At 44.4% G+C, this 15,450-nt stretch overlaps 1 protein-coding gene across 2 annotated transcripts; it reads left to right on the forward strand.

Moving 5' to 3' along the window:
• The first annotated feature begins 3,945 nt into the window (after positions 1–3,945).
• On the forward strand, positions 3,946–12,227 carry TMEM200C (transmembrane protein 200C). Of its 2 annotated transcripts, none has more exons than XM_033154942.1 (2): positions 3,946–4,074; positions 9,814–12,227. In XM_033154942.1, exon 2 carries the CDS (start codon positions 9,857–9,859, stop codon positions 11,546–11,548), a length of 1,692 nt encoding a protein of 563 aa, XP_033010833.1. In that variant the 5' UTR covers positions 3,946–4,074; positions 9,814–9,856; the 3' UTR covers positions 11,549–12,227. The 2 variants fall into 2 exon arrangements, with proteins under 2 accessions (XP_033010833.1, XP_033010832.1); XM_033154941.1 differs by lacking the exon at positions 3,946–4,074 and adding an exon at positions 4,389–4,674.
• Positions 12,228–15,450: the final 3,223 nt, after the last annotated feature.

The following is a 15,450-nucleotide window of genomic DNA, read 5'->3' on the forward strand; positions in this document are numbered from 1 at the left end:
TTACTCTCAGGTAAGTGTGTGTAGGATTTCAGCTTGAAATTTATGGGCTATATCCAGTGCTATTTTTCTATAAAAAGTGGTACTGGAACTCACCACGAACACCTCCCTCAATCTCTTAGAATGGCAAGAGCGCCCGCCTGAGAGGTGCCAGAGCTGAGTTCGGGTAAGCCCTGGCTGTATCCAGCAGCACTGCAGCTGCACAAAGGACGTTTGTCCACTGAACTGAACTTCCTTTCCCCCTCCTGTCCCTTCCATGTCTCTGCAGCCCCTAACAATATCAGCTCTAGTGGGTTGGAGGGATGACCAGAGCAGATTTTGGGGAGATTTAGGGCAGAAGAGGAAACAAATTTCTGCTTGCAAATAACCCATTATATCTAAAATGAATATGCCAGGAACTTCCTCTCTGAACACCTTATATGTCACCTCTTTCTTAAAATCCTTTCTTAAAATTCACCTTTAAAAAAAGGCTTTAACTTATTGGCAGTTATCCTGAACCAATCACATCTTCTCACATTCACATGTCCACTCAGAAGCAAGCCCTGCTGAGTTCAGTGGGACTTTCCACCAAGTAAGTGTGTGCAAGAGTGCAGCCTAAATATATAAAAAAAACAGGAAAGTCACATTTAAACTCATTTTTCAGTTCTTACACCCATTGTTGAGTTGCATAGTTCTAATACAGTATGTCCTTATCTACAGGCACCTGGGATTGAATTGGCACAGCATACTTAGATGCAAGCTTCACAAGGCACTAAGCTGAACAGGGAAAGGAAAAGCTGTTTGATTAGGGGCCAGAATGTCTTCAGCTTTACAAAAGGCTAGATGCTGCCAGGCTCCCATTTTCAGAAAGCCCATCCTTCAAAATAATAGTTTGGATCACCTTGCTTTACAGGCAGATCATCTAGAGTTAGGCCTCATTCTGTCGAATATATTTTCGCACGAACTATCCTACACCATCAAACCATGCAGAATATACAATCATGCAGATGCAAAGATGTGGTTACACTAATAAAACTGCAGTAAATTTTGGTGGTAAGGAGGACAATTTTTTTAAAGAATGTTCAGAGCAGGGTTTGTCATTAGCCAGTTTTCACCGTGCTAGTTCAACCAACCATCTCGCTGTTAATATAATCTCTTATTTGATAAATCCTCTAGCCATTGCAGTAGCTGAAGGGATCATCAATACGACTACAGCTACAATTTCCCAATGTACAAATGCTGGTTAGCTAAAAGCCTGATAAAATACTAATCTGCAAGTTTTTTGGGGGGTAGGAAAGAATAGAGCTCTCCACTGCTCCCCAACTGCTATAGAAATAAGGTTTTTCATTTCAATATCTTAGCTTGATATTCTCTTAGATATCTTGTAGTATACTTTGTGGGAATTTACATATTCTGAATACAAGTGTATTATATAGAACAATCACATAGCTACCTTATTTGCTTTCCTCCTTGTCTGCCTAAGTTCATTTCCCCTGCCTTCAAGGAAGCCTTGGGGCCCTTAGACACAGTATTTATAGCAAGTGCCTTCACCGTCCCTTCAGCTGCTGTTTTCTTATCCCTTACCTTTTCAGACTTTCTTCCACATTTCGCCCCCTGCCATTGATACACAGCTGCTGCTGGGATTCAATCAGAATTTTTCCCCTCAGGAAAAAGCAATGCACACACCTTGCATCCAGTAGATAACAGCAATGCCAGCCTGTCTTTTAATTTCAACATTGTCTGTAGCAGGTGCAGGAAACCCAGGGTCCTTTAGCTTCCTCTGTGAGGTTAGTTCTCATGTCTGATAATGGCTACTTACTGCCCAAGGAATTGAAAGTGCTCTTTGGAGAGCAGTGCAAATGGGAGGCAGGGCTGTTTGCACACTCTCCCTGATAAACTAGTCATAATGCTCTGCTTATCAGAAAGTGATAACATCAGACAGGGTTTCACACAGCACAAGGCAGATAATTTAAGCTTTTAAAGGAGAGATGGTCATCCCCTAAAGGTTGAAGTGTGAAGAAAGAAACAAGATAATCAAATGTTTCTAAAAGTCTGGAGCCCTTTTCAGACCCAAGTAATACTTGCCAAAGTATTCCCTTGACTTTTTAACAATGTGCAAGATTTGAGAGAGAGAAAACACACTGATTTCAAATTTTATTTATTCTTTGAACTGGTCAGTCACCAGGCCCATAAACCAGGTGAACCTGAATATATGTCCCACTATATTCAACAGGGATTACTTAATAATACGTGTGTTTAGGTTTGCACCCCAAATTAACAGAGAGATAGCAATGTTAGTTACTTGCAAAAAACAAAAAGCAGTGTCTTGAGGCACATTGAAGACTAACACGAATGTATTGTGGCGTAAGATTTCATGGACCAGGGCCCTTTTCATCAGATAACTTCATGCATTTCATGAAGCGGACTCTATCCCATGAAAGCACATGCTGTAACAAATTTGTGATAAGCCCTTAAGGTGTCACAAGGCACTTATTTTTTGCAGAAGAGTATGTGTGTGAGAGCGCATCTCTTACACACACACACAACACACACACAAGCCCCGCAGTTTGTAACAATTTAGGTTGCAGAAAAAACAGTTTTGTTGTACCTTAAAATACTTTCTCTCCCCACAAGACTCTGTTGTTTTTACAACCTAAAATAGGCAGTACAAAATGTAGGACTATGGTGTGTGAGAGTGATCATGTGTACTTGATGTCAAGCTTTCAGCTTTCTTTTATAAAGTTTAACCCAAAATGGTTTGTTTGTTTTTTTAAGAAAAACAACACATATTCTTGAAGAAAATGTTAATAAGGCTAATATGTATCTCTTCATAAAACACATTAATAAAGAAAGCACAATCAAGTAAGAAGACTATTTTCAGCATTTACAGCTTGCCCTCTCACAAACATCTTCAGCGTGGCTCACAGAACAAAAAACAAGCGTGTTAACAACAAAAAGAGCAATGCACAAAAAGACCATGCAGCATTAAAGTGAAACCCAACTTCTTCATAATAATAATAATAATAATAATATCATTTCCAGACTGTAAGTCACAACAAATCTACTTTGGAGCAGCAGAACCTCCTACTCCAATGAAACTATTCCCGAATAAACTGCTTGAATCCTGCAACCCAAGAAGCAGGTGTGTGTTGGGTGGGGTGGGGAGGGGTGTCGATGGGTTAGGCGTGCAAAGGAATATATCGATGTAATCTTGCCGGGGAAAGGCAAGAGATCTCAAACTGGTTTGGTGGTCGTAGATCCACGCGAGTGCGTGGAATGGGAGCGGGCTGAGTTGGGGAAGTGCCTCCCCCCCCGTGGAGTTTGCCCCCCCCCGGCCGCCCGCGCCGTGCCCTCCGTCCCCGCGACGGCTCTTAGGAGTCCAGCAAGAGGGGCTCCTTCCCTTCCCGCCGCTCAGCCCCTTTCCTCGCAGCAGGGGGTCATGGGCGCGGGGCGGGGGCAACTAGGCCACGTGGGAGAAGGCGGGGGAGGCGGCGAGGGTCTGGTCCCTCCTCGAGCAGCGACGAAGGGAGGCGATCATCATTGCCATCCTGCCGCAATTTCCCTGTGTCATGGCTCCGGTTTCCTAGCAACAGCAGCGAGACCGGCCGGCAGCGGCGGCGGCGGCGGCAGCGTCGAATCAGGGACGGTGGCAGCAGCAGCAGCTCTTTCGGGCAGGAGAGGCGAGCGGCTTCCCGCGGCGGCGGCGGCAGCAGCAGCAGCAACCACAACAATAAGCGGCGCCCGGAGCAGCGTCGCGGAGCGAGCGCAGGGCGCCTGGAGCAAGGCGACCCCCGTCGGAAGCCGGGCAGGATGCCGGAGGGAGCGGGAGGCGCACTTGGCAGCAGGAACTGCTCCGTGCCGCGGCCGCTGGCTTCCGTGGATCCCCGGCGGCTGCCCATAGCCATACAATCGCGCCTCCTCTAACCGGGATCTGTACCCATGAGCCCGAAGTGGCGTCGGCGTCGGAGGGGGGGCTCCGGGGGGTTGTTCCGCTTTCCGTCCGAGGTGTCCACTCGCCCGGCTGCAAAGTTTCTCCATGGTTTCTCTCTGGGCTCCGAGGAACTTGCCTGCGGCTCCCACACCCCGCGATTCTCCCCGGTAAGAGAAAAGAGATGGAGCTTCCCCGCTTACAAAATGCTGCCATTTTGAACCGTAAACTCACCCGGGGATCCTCAGCACCCCCCACCTCGTCCTCCTCCCTTCTCCCCAAAAGGCTGGGCTGTAGGAATGGGGCTCCATCAAGATCTCTCTCGGTCCCTTCTCTGCACCATCCTGTCTTTGTTGAGATCCAGGAACATCAGTTTGTGATTTCATCCCCTTCCTGAAAAGTGGGGTGGGGGTGGGGAGGGACAGACACACACACACACAAAGAGAGAGAGAGAGAGCCTGGCGCTTTGAAGGTTATGAAATGAGGTGCCCGCGCAGGTGACCCCCTTACAGGCTGAAAGCACCTTGGATGGATTTGCTTCAGGAGTGAGTTTTAAATCTGGAAAGTTGAAAGGGTGGGCTGCTCTTATTCGCTGACTCTCCTGTGCAAGCTTCTTTTTCACTGCCAGCTTTTTAGCCCTCCGATCCGCAGCCAGGCTGGCTGCCCCTCATGCAGAGATTGTCAACATCGTCGCTCGAAAACTCTCTCTTCCCCCCCCGTAGGGACTGGCAACTTTGCTAATGACACGATGTAGGACAACAAAGCCCCAGGTATGTCAGCCACAAATGTTTCATTAGCCTCAGTCCCTGAGGCAGCCCACCCTCCCAGGGACGCAATAATGTTTAGCCTAAACTCTTGCTGCAAGCAGCTAACTCTTTCCCAAGGGCGAGCAGCTAATTTGTGCAGGTCAGGGTTATTTACCCAAATGGAGTGTATTTTCATTTATGCACATTCAGCCAAGGAGAATAGCAGAGCAAGTGGTGTAGCTCAGTTATTTATCTCAAGATGTTCATCTGTTTTATAGACTTGAAATACAGCTGAAAGCCTGGGAAATAGAGATCTCATTTTGGTTAACAGAACTATTAGCTGGTATAGATCACATTGGGCTATATATCTGAGTGTTCTCTAAGTCCTGAATTCTTCCAGAATTTGGGCTATTTCCCCATAGCATAATAATTAACAGAAGCTTTCTTTTTAGGAAACCCAATTGCAGGACTCATTCTGTTATGCTCTTCTAATACGGTTTTGCAAACATCATTTAGCATGCGTTTTCCCATCTAAGTTAATGCAGATCTTTGTCATAGTACTGTATGGTGATCCCCCCCCCCAATTGCATCAGAAGCTGAAGCATGCACACTCAGAGATTTAATCAAGCCCTATTAATGAAGTATTTCCCCTCCCCCCCATCAATCTACACTCTATAATAGTCAAATCATACCAGAGAAGAGGAGGGAAGGTTAAACTGGTTGTTTAATTACTTTAAGGAGCAGTGGAAGGACTAGGAATGTTTTTGTGAGAAAATGCATGGAGTTGAAATGAATCAGAAAATTGCTGAATCTGGGGATATTTGGGAAATGGGGAGGTTTAGCTGATGAAGGAAATAAGATTATCTAGGATGCAGACTTAACCAGATTTCAAGGCAAAGGATTTAACTTTAGGCAGCATGTTGAACTGATTGCTTTTATCATTCTTATAATCTATTTTGGACATTCTGGGGAAACTAAGGAATTCTTTAGTATTTTCAGGCTGTCCTGTTGAATATACAGGTGTTGCTTCATTATTTGAATGCTCAGACTATGAACCCCGTTTTAATGTAAATAAAAAACATTGCACATTTTTTTCAGGCTACTTTGTCAACACAAGAACACGATTAGTTCCCTCCTGGTGATTCAAAGTACAGTAGTGCTCCCTCTCATTTTAAATCAGGTTTAGCACAGAATCTTTCTGTGTCCATCACATTCTCACATTGATGGGCTGAAAATTCACTGGTGTTACATAACCAGTTACCTTGAACATCATACATGATTCCAATCAGGCAGATGTCTAGCGGATATCCTCACACCTTAAGCATAAAGGAGGATTTGTCTAGGTAGTAAAACAAAATAGATTCAGAAGGAGTTGCTTCAAAGAAACATTTCTAATGATGCTAGAATTTGGTTATTTCATTTGTACATTGACAGCTAAATTTCAAATTCTAGCTTTATAAAAGCACACAGCCTGTTCAGTGCAATACATACACGCATGCCCAGTGACCTAAATAAAACAATTCAAGTTGCCTTTCTAGTATCATTTCCAATGTTTTCTACTGGAAATGCATTTTTCTTTTGCATGGTAGATCATCATACCTAAGTCCCTTGTGTAATGTAACCTTTTGGCCTCATTCAAAGAAGATGCCCTGAGGCTCATAAACAGCTTAGCGACTCCTATAACAAAACAGGAGCCTCCACATTCATAATGAAACAGTACAGATTATGAAAGCCAAACAGTCACTCATGGTGTGATTAAGGCTACATCAGGCTTCCTTTCCTGCCTTTAACTAAGATGGGATGCATTTTCTTATTATTTTATCTTAAGATGCAAGAAAGTGCTGTATAAAGGAACTTTAAAGCATAAACGAGTTGTCTCTGTAAACTGCTGTTGGTAGATCAGTCAAAGGTTTTGTTTTGGATTCTTTTTATAATGTAGCTCTACCTAACCCTTTCGTAATCAGCTGATGCATCCATTTTCGACAAACCTCCCACACTTTACCCTCAGGGTATTCATTCAGGAAAGTACAGTCTGCAAAACAAGGACAAAAGCTCCATTCTGGAGTGAGTGCTTTCTTCCACCTGGCTCTGGAGTAGATGGTTAAGCCCTTGCTAACATGGTCAGGGAATGCAGGATGGTAGAAGGAAATCAAGATTTTGCTCCTCCTGCTTTCCATGTGTACAAATAAACAGGTGCACCCTCAGGCTGCCTAGTCCTGACTAGTTTTAGGAGAGAGGCGAAATAGGCAAAAGCTCACAAGTGAAGTTTGGGAATTACTTAAGAGTTCAACCTTCCAATGAAATCTTTGCATATTCATAAGGACACCCAATTATTTGTAGGGTGGAGCCAGCCTCCAGCCAATTTTTTGACTACATCAGAGATGAGGAGGCATTGGTGTGGGGATTAACAGACATGAAGTATCAATTCGTTTTTATCAAATAAAATACCTGACATTTCATGCTCTGAAACTACACAGGAAATGGAAGACAGGGGCAATTGGAGAACCCAGAACAAACAAGGAGGAAATAAACAGGAAGGATGTGACTCTGATGGGGTAGAATAATAGGACAGCTTGAGAAAGTGCTGGAGGCTACATAAAATGAAGCTGGAACTGTGTGACGGCACATATTGCCCACCTGTGTGTTAAAGAAAAAACCAAAATCCCTGCTGAACCACAGACCTCTTTGTGTTGAATCCATCCCAGTTTCTCAGTTCATGAAATATAGATGCTAACACGTTTTGTATTGATTCACGCAGAGCCAATGGCAGTAAATCTGCAGGAGTTTGGAGGGTTTCTACAAACCTGTAGGACCAGGATGAAAACAAACACACAACCACGGAAATAAACTTTGGCTCTAGAATGGGGACTCTCTAGCCTTTCAGATGATGTTGGATTCCTTCCATCTTCAGCTCCAGCCAGCGCAGCCAACAATGAGCATTGTAGTTCAGCAACATCTGGAGGGCCACAGGTTCCCAGTTCTTGTTCCAGCTGCATCTTCCCCCCCCCGTCACCGCCCAGTTGTTCAGCACAACAGAACTTGAGAGTGTTTGTGAAGGTGTACAGCACCTTTGATTCTCTAAACTTCACCTACTGAAAAAGTAAAGGCAGGGGGTATTATTGGGTCAGATGACCAGGGATAAGTTTTAGGTCTGCTTGCCCAAGGCAATACTTCTATGACAGCAGAGGGCAAATGAAAGTTTGCTCTCCATAGTGAAGTCAATTTAAAGCTCACCCCAGCTGACAGACAGGGTCAGGGATATTGGGGCTACCTTTTACCGTTATAGTAGTTGAGCAGAAGTTGGGGGGGGTGGGAGAGGGCAGGACCATCAGCAAACATTTTGTGCAGGACAAAATGAAGGAACATTCACACTGGCATGCTATGGAGTTGGATTCTTGCCAGGGTGGAGATTAAGTGAAAGCTAGTTAAGAGCATGGCATGTGGAATTTGCTGCCAAGGAGTGTGGTGGAGTCTCCTTCTTTGGAGGTCTTTAAGCGGATGCTTGACAGCCATCTGTCACGAATGCTTTGATGGTGTTTCCTGCTTGGCAGGGGGTTGGACTGGATGGCCCTTGTGGTCTCTTCCAACTCTATGATTCTATGTGTGGCTTAGTGGGGAACAGAGTTCTAGGGTAAACTCTTTATTAACAGTGTGGTCCTATATGTATCTGCTGAGAGGTAAGCCCTATTGAGTTCAATGGGACTTACCTCAGGGGTGTGTGTGTGTGTGTGTGTGTGTGTGTGTAAGATGTCATATATTTTGTAGTTAAATATAGTTATATATTTTGGTTGTTCATAGACTGCTTTTCCATATGCATGCATTTAAACCTGTGTTTAACACATGAAAAACAAATGACCTCAGCAAGTTAATTAAACAATAATACATTAATCGCAAAACTGGTGCTAAACAATAGTAGCAGCAGCCAAACAATAAAGGCAGGAAAAACTAAATAAACTCCAAAAGCAAATGCCTTGTCTAGCCACCTAATAGTGAGAAAAGAAGGGGTTTGCCAGATGTCCCCAGGGAAGGAATTCCACAGTTGCTGAGCCACCACTGAAAAGTCCCTGCACCTGACACCTGTCAAGCATATGGCCAGTAGAGGCAGACCTGAGAGCAGGGTTTCTGGAGCTCATTGAAGGGCATGGGCAGTTCAATATGAGTGAAGGCAACCCTTAAGGTACTGGGCATTGTCCTGAACTGTTAGCAGCCTTTAAAGGTCAATAATAGCACTTAAAATTGGGATCAAAAACAGACAGGCAGCCAGTGCAGCTTATACAAAAACTGGCATCCTCTGTTCTGATCACTGAGCAGTGGCCAGCATCGTCATGAACACATTTAGCATTGGCTGCAGTTTCAGAACCATCTTTAAAGGGACACCCACCTACAAATCATTGTAATAGTCATGTTTGGATGTAACTAAGGCATGTGTAAACAAGGGTAGATTTGCTTTCTCTAGATATGGATGTAACTGGTAAATCAGTCAAAGCTGATAAAAGATTCTCACCTGCACATCTAAAGACAATGGCAGGTTCGAAAGCACCCCCAGATGGCACACTTGTTCTTTCAAAGCGAATACAACCCTAGCAAGAGCACACTGTCTCCCTATGTCCCCAAACAACAGTGTGCACCCGATCCATGCAGCACTGCTCTAAAACATTATGTGGAATTCAGTTAAGGCTGCTTTGTCAGCTATGCTGTCAGCAAGAAGAGTGCTCAGCTTCCCTCTCACTAGCCCAACAACTCCCTCTCATCTTTTCTCCCCTTTTCTTTGGTTTGCAAATGCATGCAGGGCCTCAATCAACCTTTTATTAATTTATGCTCTGCAAACTAAGTACCCTGCTACTATCCAAAAAAATGCACAGATAGCGACATTAAGGCCAAGTAGTCAGTTTGGCAAGTGGCTTGTGTCTTAGTGGCTATTTTTGTGGTTAGCGATAACAGCAATTGGCGGGCTGTTGTAGACTTGCCACCATCTTGCATACGAGTCCTTGTGTCAGAGTGATTAGTCACTAGTGACTGAGCAGATTTAATAAATGAATGTGAAATGTAATTTGCAATCTTAAAGGGACTATGCCGTGTGGGCGGCTTTGCAAGCTGGATCACCCCCAGGCTCTCATGATCTTTTTTTGTTTTGTTTTGTTTCTATTCCCCGTTTTCCTGTAGGAGCCGGAGTATCTGTAGGGAACAGTGCCCAGGGTAGCCAGCCATGATCGCCACTGGAGGCCTCTTGAGGATCTCAGCCAGAAAACAGGATCCCCTGCGGCCTCAGAGCCAAGTCCCAAAGCGCAAGCGCAAAGCCAAAAAGAAACGCAAGAACGACGTGGTGGTGGTGAAGGGCAAGCTCAAGCTGTGCTCCTTCTCTGGCCTCATTGCTCTTTGTGGCATCCTGGTGCTTCTCGTGGGAATTGCCTTGGCGGTAGTAGGTTACTGGCCCAAGCCTCTTTACCGGGCAGGGAGCACTGGGGACAGCCAGTTTTTGCCAGCACACAGGACTGCCGCCAAAAGCCGCTCCAGGAACCAGACGGAAGATCCGGGAGAATCACACCCAGAAGGCTTGGGAGCCAACGCCTCCGTTGCGAGCAGCAAGAAGGGTGTTGCTCCTTCTCCACCTGCCCCCTCGTCCCCCTCCACTTCCACAAGCTTCCTCTTCCAGCTTTTCTCGCGGTATTTGCATTCGGACAAGCTCAAGGTGCTCGGGCCTCTCATCATGGGCATTGGAATCTTCCTCTTTATCTGTGCCAATGCAGTGCTCCACGAGAACCGGGACAAAAAGACAAAGATCATCAACTTGAGGGACCTGTACTCCACTGTCATCGATGCACATAGCCTTCGGACCAAGGATGGGGCACCCTCAGCTCCTGTTGCCCCAGTTCCTATCAATGGCTTCATCAACTACGTGCAACCTCAAGGGCTGGAGCTGAAACCCGGCAGTGGCCCTGTGGAAGCCCTGGGGGCTGCTGGTGTGCTAGCCAAGAGCAGCTGGCACCCACCCGTGGGTGCCCCTCTGTCTCCTCCAGACTTGGTTTCCTCGCCACGCTCCTCCTCTTTCTCTTCTAGGCAGCTGCAGCCGCCCAGCTTGGCTGAGGCAGTGTACAGCATCTATCGGGAGAGAGCTGCCTTGGCCAGAACTGCTCATAGCCCACCTTGTAGCCCCCCAGATGGCTGGGACCAGCATAGCACAGCCAGTTCCATTGTCGGTTCCTCGCTCAGCACTTTCACTTTGCTGCCTCTGGCTCAGGGGGAGGCGGCAGAGCGAGAGCGTGGCGGCTGGCGGAGGCCGCTGGGAGAGCGAGGGGCTAGGGAGATTCCACGGGGAGATGTGGAGCTCAGCCTGAAAGATCTCAGGAGCAGCTACATAGACACAGGGCAAGGGTATACAATGCTGCCCAGGGCAGGCAAGCGTAAATTGGTCCTTAGACGCCAGAGCACAAGCTGCCTCCCTGATGCCAGGAGATCCTTCTCCCCAGAACCCTCTCAGACTCTGGACAGTAGCACAGACCTTGAGTCCAGTCTTTTAGTAAAAGCTTCATCTTCCAGCTACTCCAAATCCCTAGATATGGGGGACTCTCCCCCTACGACACCACCTGTGGACAGGAGAGATTCTCAGAGCTCTCAGTGCGATCAACACAGAAGCAATAAGGGCTACACCCCATTGGAGGAAACAGGCACCTCCTTGGAATCTGTTGCCAACACCCCAGCCCATAAAACCCAGGACTGTGAAGTGATCCCCAGTGGGGAAGCTGGCCCCTCCGAGGATCCCAGCAAAGAACAAATGGAGCAGCGGCCTTTGAAAGTGCAAAGACAGTACACAAATAAAGAGAAACTTTTCATGATCTCCAGATCAAATGCCATGGCCGGGCTGGAGGAAGGAGACCAGGAGAGCAGAGGCATGATTTAAATCGGAGCGAAATAAAATGGAGGCAAGCACCAGAACAATTTGTGATCCTTCTGCCCCCTTGTGGATCTGGGAACTGGTCAACATCCAAAGAGCTTGAGGAATGTTATTGTTGAATGGCATTAATAAATTCCTGTAGATGCATTCAGGAAAGAAAGGAAGAAAAACACCACCACCCATCTAACAGGAGTTTGTTCTGTTCAATTGTGCAACTGTATTCCATGCAAGCCAAATTGTATTGCACTTTGACAGCTGAGTAAATTCTTTGGATCAAAGGAATAGAACATTACAATAATTGTGCACTTTACTGATTTTTTTTAAATTCCAGTTGCCCCCTTTCATTCTCTCTCCATCTCTCTTGGCTTTTGCCATGGCACTTAACTGCACACTCTTGTCCTAGCTTCAGATACAGGTGACTTTCAACAGTCTCTTTTCCTTCCTTTTAATGTTTGGTTAGAACGACGAAGTACTGTGGCAAAGGTGGGAGGTGGGAAACAGCTTTAATTTTTTGTAAAAGTGTCGGCTGAGGAAAGATCGGAGATGCCCTATGGCCAGCAAGCTGCAATTCTACATTCCTAAATTCAAGTAATATTACTTTATTAAGTATTATTGCACATGTTTGAATCAATAGCATTAATAAGCATTTTTAATTTAAATAAAATATATTTACAATGAGAAAGTAGATTTAGCTAATGTTTCATTTCTGACTAAATTCTTATTAATGAAATACAGCGGTAAGCCTTGTTTTCAGTGTAGGACTTTGAATTATTATTTTTAAAGACAAAAAAGGCAGGGGAATAGGTAGGGGTGTGGGTGGTTTAGTGTTGAATTAAGGAGAACAATGGTAAAATCTTTCTTAAACGAAGCAGAAAAATGTGGTTGAGTTAACTAATTAAAAACTTTAAAAGTCTTAGGCAGATGGGATAGCATCAAGGCAAAATAAAGCACTTAAATTCCATTGTTTTCAAGGAATGAGACAGTGAACCATGTGTATAACACTTCTGAAATAAATTAAGTTACAACACAATTCCATCTATGGTGATTCAGGAGGAAGCACCAAACTAGACATGATGTTAATTGCATGCATGTAAATAATGCACTTAAAAATAAACAAACAGAAGCCACACACTGGCATCAGTTGTTCAGTGGCTGGGGAGAGGTTAACCCTTCCCTTCCTGTCCTGCTAAAATCCTCCCCAGTTGCATCAAGACAGTGTCTTCACCCACTGTGGTCCTGATGCATATCAGTGCTATCCCCAGCTGCTGTTTACACTTATTATTATTATTATTATTATTATTATTATTATTATTATTATTATTATTTTATGCATGTTAACTGCATTAACACAATTAACATCAAATCTAGTCTGGCCCTTAGCTGCATTGTGTTGGGTAGGCCCTGCTCCTAGTACAGTGTGCGTAGGATTACAAAAGTTAAAAATGCGTAACTTTAATAAATACTTGCGCTTGGGGTTGTAGCCTTGTATCCTGGTACTAGGTGCACAATTTGGAAATGTCCTACTGAAATGAATGAGATTGAAGTCTAAATAATTTGTGAGGGACAGAGTACGATTGCCAGGTTAACTTTTAACATATTTTAGCAATTATGAGATGCTTTTAGTATCAGTTTCATCCCACATGCATTTACAAAGACAAAGTAGAGCACCGGAGAAGTTGTCCTAACAAGCATTCTGATGCAGCCAGTACCAGCTGGCCTGTGTCTCAAGAAATATTAGCAAAGTGACACCAAAGAAGGTAAAGTGATACCAACAAGGTAAAATGCCAGTGTTTTGGATATGGTACTTAGCCCTGATTTCCATAGGTATATCCGCCCTCCTTTGACATTTATTCATTGGTGGCTGTCTCATGCATGCAAGACATTACTTAATGTTGCAGTCACAAAGTGATGAATATACATGCATGAATTCAGCCTTAGTTGGGGTTTATTAGATGGTGCTGAGGCAGACAGGAGAGGATGGCACATCATGTGTACAACCAGAGAATAGCCCAAACTACAGTATTCATGAATTATATATATCTGTGCTTTGAAGCTATGGATATGCACTTGGAAGTAAGTTCCATCAAAGTTAATGCATTCAGTATGTTTAGATAATGTGCCAGCCTATACCAGTCCATATCAAACTATACTTTGATTAAATCTATCTACCTGGTGCCTGTTTGATTATGGATTGGACAGTAAACTACATTTAAAGTTAGTATTATGACATTTTAACTGGGATTTAAAACAGGGTAGGGCTTGGGTTTTGGTTTTGCCCATTAACATAAATCATATGAGCAATAATGTGCAAATAAAAAAAAACTTTTTTGAAATTCTGGGGAGTGGAAATGCTAAACGTTAATTTGAGACATCAATTATCGATGTTGGTTCCCCCCCCCTTTCATTTTTTAAAAAATCTGAAAGATCTGAGATTTAGGGCAGGCTTATGCCTCAAAACCACAGGGAACAATTATGAATGGGTTAGCTCCAAAGGCGGCAGTAATATGTAAAACAGCTTGCTCTGATTATGGATAGATTTTCTGTGCCAGCCCCAAGAACAACCAAGAATATGCAGTTCTTGTGTTAACCAATAATATGTGGGTGATCAACACTATCCATTGCTTCCACATGCTGTGTTGGTCCCGCAGAGCTATATTTTTGCTGAAGCATTCCTAACAGCTTCCACATGGTGACTGTAACCTAAGAACTGGCCCTTGGTAATCAGATTCCATTACTATCAGTTCATTTCAAATAAATACTTAATCTCAGAAATTGTATGTTAAAGTTTCTTTTTGAGATGCTGCTTCAAGGAAAGCCCCTTTTCCAATGTAGATTGACCACTAAGTAAGCTGCTCATCTGAACATCAACACAGTTCTCAGCGAAATTTATTTCCATGTAAACAGCTTAGTCCCCCTACAAGTCAATGCCAACAGATAAATGCTTTTTGCTGCAGTGTAGCACAACACAGTGGTGTACTGTCATTGTGAGTCAACCACTATCATCACAACAGGATGAGTAATTAGTAGGTGTGGTGCAATATAGTTACAAAGTGGTATGAAATTAGAAAAATGTTACAGAATTAGTCAACACAGAGCCAACTATTTTGGCACAAGCTGATGATCTCATACTACCAGCCCATTCATATGGGATTGCACCTGAGAAGCATCAGGAATCTGCACTCAGCCAGGTTGTGGTTCTGGTCTAGATGCAAATAACCAGGAGCACCACAGCAGTACATACATTATGCTCAAGTCTGTGAAGGCATCCATTTCCACCACCTGTACTACTGAACATCTGGTTTGTAGGAGAAAAGAGGGCTTCTTGAAGACTACTGGTTACATCCAGGTCCGTAGCTCAGGATGAGAGTCAATTTGAATGAATTATGCATCTGACTATGAAACTGTAAGCAACAATCACAAACAAACTATATGTATATGGTAGTTTGAATTCTGATAAGGATTGCTTTTTTTCTAATGGATCCATCCTTTCCCTGCATATATTGACAGCCTGTGTTTAGATGGATGGGTTAACAGCTTGCATTCTCCCTGTCAAACATCTGTAACATATAAGAAGAGCCCAGCTAGATCAAGCCAAAAGCCCATCCATTCTCACAGTGGCCAACCAGATGACAATGGGGAAGCCTGCAAGCAGAGCATGAATAAAACAGGATTCTCCCCATTTGTGACTTCCAGCAACTGGTATTCAGAGGCATGCTGCCTCAAGCAGTTGGGGTAGAACATAGCCATCCTGACTAGCACCCACTGATAGCCTTATCCCCTAGTGCTTCAGTAATGGCACTCTTAAGCACATTTCTCTGAGATTCCTCCACTGTGATTGCCCTGCTGCTGCAGCTCCCATAATCTGAGTGGGCAAGAGGCTGGCAGGGACAAAAATGGCATCAACAAAC

The sequence above is a fragment of the Lacerta agilis genome, chromosome 7 (assembly GCF_009819535.1).
Source record: "Lacerta agilis isolate rLacAgi1 chromosome 7, rLacAgi1.pri, whole genome shotgun sequence".
In the NCBI taxonomy this organism is placed as follows: Eukaryota; Metazoa; Chordata; class Lepidosauria; order Squamata; family Lacertidae; genus Lacerta; species Lacerta agilis.